Consider the following 9,687-nt stretch of genomic DNA (forward strand, 5'->3'; position numbering starts at 1 on the left):
TACATCCTCGACAAAGAGGGCAGTTACAAGTGGAAGAAGGTGGAAAACACAGAAGATGTTGCTCTGTTCGTGGGATCCAACCATTCTGTGGCTCTCTCTACCGCCAAATTCCCTCGATTAAAACCTATCTCTGTCTGCTTCACCAAGTCCTACTTCAGCGGCATGGAGTTGGGTGGCGACACCGGAGTTTATCGTCTCCAACACGGGACCTTCGAGTTTTTATCAGCTAAACATGAGTGGTCACCAGGAGTTTGATTTCCTGGTGCCTATATGGTACATGACTGCAGCACTTCCACTCTCAACTCCTTCCTTCTGATGTGCCAAAATTATAATGTATCTGCTCATATACGTTACTGTCAAAAGTGCGGCAATTAACAAGGCGAACGAGTAACATGCCAATTTATATGAGTCTAGCAAAACTGGTCCTCAGCATCAAGCATTAAAGCAATAACTTTCATGCTCTATATGTATAGGATTCTCTTCAAATAAACCCAAAGGATGTGAATGATATACACATTCAAAGAAATAATATTCGACTTCTACATTCAAGTCTTTCAGTTGAGACTTATCATTTTTGAAGAGTATTGACTCGGGCATTGAACAATCCTTCGTCAAAACCAAGCCTCAACCCTCCTAACACTCTTCTGCGAGCACGAGTTGTCCAATCATTGGAGCAGCAGTCCCCTACGCTCCAAGAGGTCAACTTCCTTAAAAGAAACATCTCATGCCCTACAGTACCACCACTCTCATCATCATCCAAGTTCTGCTGCTTGAATCATATCACATAGGTGCATGACGAGCCCTTTTCTTCTGCTAACATTACTAAAATCATATTCTTCATAACATACATTCATGTTCATTTTTTGCTCTAAGAAAATTAAAATTACACATTGAATGATAGATTGTGACCAATATCATATTGCACCAGAACTCCAGAAGCCATACATAGATACTCTTTGATAGGTGAAAGGGGATCTCTTTGGATAGAACTGTTGTTAGAGTATAAAATTATGACACTTGCCATAATTCGGGGTTTTAGTGTGATGCAAGGGACTTTAATATGGTAAGAGCAGCCTAGGTTCAATTCTCAATGCAGACTTTATAAAAGAAAATGACAGTGAAAAATGGTGAAAAATGGTGTTCTGCGGGAGACGTACTAGAGTGACAGTTCAGAGTTTTGTTGTGCTGGAAGGGACTTTAACAAATCGGAGTTTTGGTGTGGTGGAAAAAATTACAGCCACTTGACTGAAAGCTGGAATATTCAGGATGATGAAGATAAGGCACTTATAAAGCCTACAGAACTCCGATGATTAAAATTCCCAGAGTAGATGAATAAAATTTGAAGGATGAAATGAGGAAGTAGACTGCAGAAGTAAGGGAGGATGAAGATAAGGCACTTATAAAGCCTACAAAACTCCAATGATTAAAATCACGAGAATAGATGAATAAAGTTTGGAGGATGAAATTAGTTAGTAGACAGCAGAAGAATGAAGCTTCAACAATAAAAACTAAAGGCAGAAGTTATCCTCAATGAGAATTCTCAATGAAAAAAAGCTTATAAGCTTGAGCCAGATAATCATGAAAAGACTAGTCGCCTATGTAAATGGAGAGAGTAAAAGTCACCTATGTAAATGCAGACAGTAAAAGGAAGTATCCAGGTTTGGATCATCCTTTGGAAGTGCACTTCCATAGCAGATGCTAAAGTCCGAGAGAGCCGGTTACATAAACCACCAAAAGAGAATTTCATCCAAAGAATAAATGGGACTGGAGCACAAATCCAATAGAAATTGAGAAATTTAGGGATATGTCTTACAGCTCCAGCAAGAGTAAATTTGCCAGAGAAAGATATCTTCATGGAATTGACATTTTCGAAGAAGATGCTAGATATTTTAACTGTAAAATGAGATTTTATGAGGTTTCGCCACGGCCGTGCAGTTACTAGGAGCTAATACAACCTGTTAGTGCTCAAGCTTGACAACACAACATGAAGAAGACAACAAACTCATAAGAAAGTGAAGCAAGTTGTTTAGCAGCAGATGACAGTGGAAATGATGATAAAAGGGATGGTAGAGTGTCTGATTGATGCACAAAGTAGGTATTTTGTGAATAATGAAGAGAGAAGTATCAGCCTCGTGCATTTGTTCTGATGTGTTAAATGTCTCCTGACATATGAAAGTGATGCTCAGGTGTTGAAATCAATAGAATTCGCATAGCAAACATTGTAGACCAGGTGGGAATTATAAAAGATGTGATGACACAAATATAATACCTGTACAAAAATTAACCTTCCAAAAGAAACAAAGTAGAATAATAAGTGTTGATTTTAAGTAGTTACTTGTCTTAAGATTCAAATACTCACAGGCAAGAATCACAAGTCAACAACAAGAATACTGCAAAATAGACTAATTTGCTTTATGAACTAGCGAAGATATTATGATGCACAAAATCCTTATTCCTTCAATATCAGTCGTCTCTGGAAATTTAAACGTCAAATTTTTGTCACTAAAAAAATAATCATTAACACCTTTTAGATGCAAACAAACATATTAGAAAACAAATGCCATTTCTGGGACCAGCAAAAACCTATCACAGCTATGAAAATTGAATCCCAAAAAAAATCATAAGGCATATGAACACTATAATGCTACGGATTAAAAGAGTGAGCTACACCAATCTATATATGGCATATCACATATATTTGCAAAATATCAGATACTATACATCACTGAACCAAGGGAACTCACCAAAACATTGTGCTTCCGAGCTTCTTATATACACTCCAAGCCTATCAAATAACAAGTCATGAACAAGTGACCAAGCCCTCAAGTCCAACCCCAATAAAAGTCTGCCTTTCCTGCTCCAGCGTATTTCTCACCGCTTGATATAGCTCAGCCCATGAGTGTGAAGCTGAATCCCCTAGTGTGTCTTCCGAACAAGTCAAAGTGGGAGTTGAGGGACAATCCCTAACCAAATCCAAAATAGTTGCCGGCCTCATCACAGTCCTAGGGAAACTGAAAGCTAGATTATCAACCTTATGCTCGTATATCTTTCCGCTTCTATCTAGCTTGTACCTTGATGTTCCTTGGAAGCGACCCTGAGCTTCCCATGGCACGCGTGGGACCCCCTGAAGCTCCCATCGGATGAGGATTGAGTTTTCCGAAGGCTGCCAAACCCTAAAGACCTCGATCCCGATTTCTTTGAAAAGAATACGTCCGTGGAAACGAAGTGCCCAGAAGATTAGCCGGTAATTGTCAATTCCTTGAAAGGTGTTGAGAGGATCTATGAACGTGATGTCTTCCCTATAAAGTTCCCAGAGAAAAAAAGTCAGAAGATAATAGCATTTAATAAGGGATTTCTGTGTGTGTATGTTCATCTTTTTCCCCTTCACCATGTGGGACAGGGGGATATTAGTGTGAACAACAAGGGGAGCTACTGTTGTGAAACGTAGTGATTTGTGTCTGCTTATATGCACGTGCACATGGTTCTGGAGTCTGAGTACAAGCGGTGTGGGTTTTGAGGGGAGCAAGCCTACAAGCAGAAATTAGCAAGGATTGAAATCTCAGGGTTAATCATGGTTTTGATTTGCCTTGCTGGTATCAAGTATCGGGTGTTTGGGGGTTCCCACATTTTATGATAAGCCAGTTTAATACAAATTCTCCTACCAATCAACTTTTAGTACTTCAATTCTCATATCTTCTCTAGTATTTTCCTTTTAGTCAATATTAATATGTATTTGTTGATATCAGATAAAATTGGAGGGATTATCTGGTTTTGATTGGATGGAATGCTTAAAATACTGACAAAATATGACCTAAACAGCTATACATATTGGTACAAATTGGTAAGTCAAACCTTAGAGATCTGGAGTTTCATCTCCTCCAAATATCGAAATAAATAAAAAGTTACTAAGACAAAACCCAAATCCAAAGTCCAGAATTCGAGTTAATGGTGACTTGGTGAGGCAAGAGGATACTTTCATGAATAGGATATATTATCTTAAAAGCTTGTAAAAGAAATTCTGTGTTGTGAGCAGAGAGGGAGTCTATCAAGTATCCAAAAAAGAAGACCATCATCATTCTATTAAGGAGAAATTAAACAGTAGCAAGAGAAATTGAGTATGTTTAACAGTATATTATGAGAATATTGAAGTCTTTTGGGTGTGCACACTATGAATTGGCTAGTGAAAGTCTTTTGGAGTGGTTTAATAACCGTCGAGAGTAGTTATATGGCTTATTGTTCTATGTTTCTTTTTAAAGTAAAAAGTATTTTAAATTCAGCATTTAGATACCTGATAGAATTTCTCCCTCAAGATAGCATCTCAAAACTTGAATTTTTACCCTCAAGATAGGTGGAATGAATTTTCTTACACTTAATTAAATCAATAACTTCCAACCTCATAATTTTCATTTATTGTGGTAAATGTATCATCTCTAATAGACAATGCAAGCACCTCGGTTTCGTCAAAAATGTAGCATTGGTTCGAACAGAGAAGTCCACGTACACAATGTCCTGAAGATACTTTTTCCTTTAACTATCAGAGGGCTCCAGGTATGCATTCTTTTGATTGTTCACTAATTTGGCTTATATCACTACAAAAAAATGTAACTTCCACATAACATTATCACTTTAAACCCCATTCTTTCTTAGATTCAGAATTTTGAAGGCTGCATCTTGATTGCATGAGCTTAGATTAAAGGAGGAAGCTTTTCACTAGTTTGTGACATGTACGGTACTTTTGTAAGCCCTTCTTGCCAAATCTTTCATGGAGCCTTTCGACAAAGAGTTCTGCTCCATAGCTCAACACCATTTTTGATAGAAAACAATAGAAGTCGTTGCCAGTGTTATTGAGGTGCACGCCCGGGACGTAGGGCACTTCGACAGGATGAAATCACTTCCAGAACCTGCTGCGGGGCGGCGCACTTAGCAGGTGTGCACCCGAGAACACCTTGTGTACGCCTGGCACATTGCATGGGGCACACAGAAGTGTGCGCCCCATTTATTCTATCCTTTCTTCAAATATCAGCGGGTTTTGGGTATGATACCCATTATTTTCTTAAACCCGTTTTTAAAACTAAACCCAAACCAAAACCCGATCCCTAATTTTTTGTGATATTCTACTGTTTTCTTGTGTTTTTTCCCCAAGCTTTAGTTTCTTTTCTTTACCTTTAGTTTCTAATGGTTTTAAGTTGCCTTTGTTAGATTCTCTTTAGTTTTCTCCTCTCTTTCCTCTTTTTGTTCCTCGATAATTCTTGTAAACTTCCTAAACATCTATGAACTACCTTGTGATCCTAATTAGTGGCTTGTTATCAAAACTTTTTCGTGATTTAGTAGGTGAAATTCTATTTCTTAGCCTTTTTATGTGAAAACTTACAAGTACGTTGCTTTCATACTTGTTTGTCTTGTGTTGGAAAAGATCTATTTGAGGTGTGCGCCTTGCACATGGTGTGCATAAGGGGACTTTGCTCTAATGGTACGATGATAATGAAAAATAGGATAGATCTTAATGCTTTAATGGTTCGCATGTGCTTCAGCTCTATTTAAACCAACTTCATTTTCTGATTCCAGCGGCTATCCTTTCCTTCTTAGCGCTGATTAAGGTGAAATTGGGTTTCTCCTCATAAAAATCTTGATTCTAAGCCACAAAGAGATAATTCGTCTTCTAAGAGTACCTACAGATGTTTTGTTTTCTTAACAAACCTCATTTCTCTACTCTAACTTCACATTTTTCGATGTTTCTAAGTTATCATAAGTTTGAACAAGTAACGTCATTTTCCCGGTGCTATATGTAGGAATCATTTTTGAGTCTGCGACTTTACCGCTCAACAGGATTGTCATCTCCAGATGCATATTGGATTTCTCGATTCCCTTAGTAAGCGTGAATTCTCTCTCTCCTTATTTTATGCTTCTGTTCCAATTATGTTTTATGGTGTCCAATTCCTGAATTACAAAAGTAGGGTTATCAATGTTTCTTTTATGGGAATTCCTATAAAGGCAATACCTTTTCTGACAAATTCAATAAACAACCAAATAAGCGTTGAGCCAGGCTATTATTGATCCTATATTGTATTACAATAAATCCAGATCCTAAATTTGGAGTTTCAAATTGAAAATCAGTATCATCAAATCTAAGGTAATACATATGGATTTCTCAACCAGGAAAAAAAAGTTAGATCGAACTTTACGAAAATTCTGAAATAGTTGATTTCTAACTACATATGATACATGGATAAAACAAGCTAAAATCATTTGGAATTTTTGTTTCTATATGGTCGATTGATATTAGATGAGAGCAGGGAATTTTCAATCACTCAAATCATTTCCAAATAAAAACGGATCACAAAAACCGCCAGAGTTGAACAATTAGGGTTTTCCTTTAAGATATTTTGTCAAATCCTAACCCTAGAAATTAAGTGGCAGACCTGTAAATATCGTAGTTGAGATCTTTGTGGAAGAGAGCAGGGATGTCCTCTCGCAGCGTACGAACAGCGATCCCAACATTAAGATAGAACTCATCCTTCTTCCTCTTCTCCTTATCCTGCGCCGATCCCTGCTTGTCCTGCACCGGGGCAGGCTTATCCTGCGCTGAATCCCGAAGAGGCGGCAGCTCGAGCTTGGTTAGCGGTGAGGGGGAGCAGGGGTAGAACTGTGATTTGGGGAGGGCATTTTGGGAACATCTTCTGTGGTGGGAGAGGAGACTGAGAGGAGGCGGGGATATTTTGCAAAGAAGGAAGGACATTTTGGGGACGGATTTTATTTTTCGTTTCCTTTTTTAGGTTTTCACGACGGAAGGAGGAAGAAGAGAAGAGGAAGTCGGTTTATTATTTTGGGTGGTTTTAAGCGCTCGTAATGAGTGGGTACGATCTTCAGCACTTTTGCAGATTCACCCTTATCATATTTAGTTATTGGTAACTTATACTCTACAATTGTTTTTCAATAAGGACCTTGTTGTTTGCTATTTTACATATATAAGGATGATACTTACTTACTTAGGAGGATATTCTGTGTTATATTCATTTTTATAGGATATTCCATGAAGGCTTTGATGTAAGGCAAAAGTTTATGTTATGCTATAAATTATCATGGCCAGTTTGAGTGAAAAGAGGCGAAGATACTTAAATACATATTTGATAACAATAATTATCTATGACTCACGTAATACGAAGCGGGTAACTTGAAAAATAACCGGGTAACCAGAAAATAAAACTTACCTAACCTAACATTTAAGTGCTAAGATACAGTCTTTCCAGCCAAACCCATCCACCACCCAGCCTAGCATCCGGCTCCAAGTTTTCCTATTTAAGTGGCACCCACATGACACCGCAATTGAAACATGATCTCAATTGCAAATCCTTTCAACGATGTAATTGACATGTTTGACACAACTAATATAGTGTGCGTGCGTTGCACGTGTGTATACTTATTTATATCCTAGATTACTAACATCGTGCATAACCCTAGTTGTACGCTTTGTTATGCACATGTATTACTCATAAAAAATATTATAAATAAACAAGTAATATTGAAAAAATAAAAAGTCTAAAATTCATTTTATATATAGAAAAGCATAGAAAAAGAAAATTGCCACTTTAATTCATTCATCAAATCTATGATGAGGTCCAGCATCTTTAATTACCACTGGTCCTCACTTAAATTTTAATGTCTTAGAGGAAGGAAAATAGTGATCTTCTATATGCATCAATTTTCTTTTCTATCATGATGTTGTCTTAATTTTAATTTATGTTTATTATTCTTGAAGTTATATATATATTTTTTTTGAATTGATCATTGTTAAATTTTCCTTTCAGACATTCTCTAAGTTTGTCTTGACCGTACGCATTCTCTGGCATCTACATATAATTATAGTTTTATAAAAAAGTATGCTAACTATGGTCATAACTTTCCAACCTTTTATATTGTTCCCTTATGTCCATAGGGCTATACATTCTTAAGTTTAAGCCATAACTTTATAATTCTGTACTGTCTCTATTGTAATCTCCTATATCTCCTCAAACACAAAATTCTTGATCTCACATTGTAAGATGAAAATTGTTTGCAAAGAGATCAGTGTTTTTTTTTTTTTTTTTTGGTTCACAAACGCTTTACATTCTCTACATTAATTAATAATTTGCATAGGTTGTAACTTCACACAAGCTAAGCTTATTGTTTCTCGATGGGATAAAAATATAACAAAGATTGTACACACGAAAAAAAAAATTCAACTCAATAGGCAGTCAGGTCGAAATTTAAACTACTATAATCTCATAAGTAGATCCTCCATTCAACCAAAGAACTAACTTTAATTTTCATTATGGCAATCCAAATCACATCAAGTTGAGTCATCTCAATAACAACTAAAATCACATAAGAATTATTCTCAAAAAAGTCACATCAAATTTACATATTTAAAAGTAAATTGAAAGAGTTCTAACTTAACTATAGAGCGACATGCGCTAGTATTTAGTCAAATTTGATCACTAAAAGAATTTAATAGTCTTTGCTTCACTTATCCTCCCGTAAGGATCCAAATCGAGCTTTTAATTGAGTTTTTTTTATATAATCTGAATGACCCAATACACTCAACATGGTCTCTGTGGCCCAACACTTGCATTTAATAATCTGAAAGGCGTGACAATAGTTTAGGCTAAGAAATGTCTCGTCGATGAGGAAAAAGAGGAAACTTCAATGTTGCATGATTCTAGATCCATTAGCGACTCCCAAGATTGGCTGCGTTGTCGGCATATGGTCTATCCTCTAGTGGTTGAATGGGCTTAACCTAGAAAGTCAAAGATAGGAGGAACAATGAGAGTAAGAAAAGGATTAAAAACTTGCCATCTTGATTGACTGGAATTTTGGTTGAAGAAAATTAGAAGAGGCTTATAATGTTTCTATAATTGGTGCCAATAAATTCTTATTTAGTGAATAATTGGTGTCAATAAATTCTTATTTAGTGAAGAGCAAGATGTGAAGAGTTATAAAATTTTCTTTCTTTTTTAGTTGAGGAGTATGGATTTATATAGAGATTGAGAAATGTTTATAGGTAGTGGGAACTTTATTTTGGGAAAATTAAGCATAAAAACAGATCCAAAACAGTACAGAAAAAACCATACAGGAATGAAAAAGAGAGCAGAAAGTTAGAAACATCTTAGTAAATCACTTCAAGTTAGAAATACTTTACAGAAGCGTTGAATCTCCCTCTTAACAGAGGACTGGCCTTGAAGAAATTATGCCCCACCTACAGTAGCGTTGGGTCTGCACAGTACTTCTGAGGATGAGACGGTTGCAGTCCAAAGAAACACTCTCTTCTTGTGAATATCTCGACTACTTCTTCAGATCGCCAGAATCTCAAATACTAAATAGCTTATAGAATTGAAAAAAGAAGAAGAAGACAGGAGATTTCATTTTCTGTTCTATGTCTTTCAAATGATCAGAAGAGGCCCTTTTATAGGGTTCATGGGAGACAAATGTTTGAATTCCAGTTATTGCAGCGTTTGTAACGTCTACAATAAAACCTATTCAATCCTTATAACGTTTGTAACATACGAAATGTTCAGCTGGTTTTAAGTGAGCACATGCAAAACGTTTAAGTTGTTTTAAAGCACAACACGTACAAAAAGAGCACGCGCCAGCACACTCGTCGGACCACGCACTAGGACCGTACACTCGGACCGCACACCCAGACCCACGTAC

General features: G+C 36.7%; 1 protein-coding gene across 1 annotated transcript; it reads right to left on the minus strand.

Moving 5' to 3' along the window:
- On the minus strand, nt 2,477–6,798 carry LOC109822384. The gene is made up of 2 exons (XM_020388577.1): nt 6,420–6,798; nt 2,477–3,299 (listed from the first exon to the last, which is right to left on the minus strand). Exons 1-2 carry the CDS (start codon nt 6,734–6,736, stop codon nt 2,801–2,803), a joined length of 816 nt encoding a protein of 271 aa, XP_020244166.1. The 5' UTR covers nt 6,737–6,798; the 3' UTR covers nt 2,477–2,800.

This window comes from Asparagus officinalis, chromosome 8 (assembly GCF_001876935.1).
Source record: "Asparagus officinalis chromosome 8, Aspof.V1, whole genome shotgun sequence".
In the NCBI taxonomy this organism is placed as follows: domain Eukaryota; kingdom Viridiplantae; phylum Streptophyta; class Magnoliopsida; order Asparagales; family Asparagaceae; genus Asparagus; species Asparagus officinalis.

Excerpts from the sequence above, each read along its gene's own strand:
- LOC109822384 (XM_020388577.1), bottom strand. The coding sequence starts at position 6,736 with ATGTCCTTCCTTCTTTGCAAAATATCCCCGCCTCCTCTCAGTCTCCTC. Across the intron at positions 3,300-6,419 it reads CTCAACTACGATATTTACAG|GGAAGACATCACGTTCATAG; the intron begins GTCTGCCACTTA and ends GGAACTTTATAG.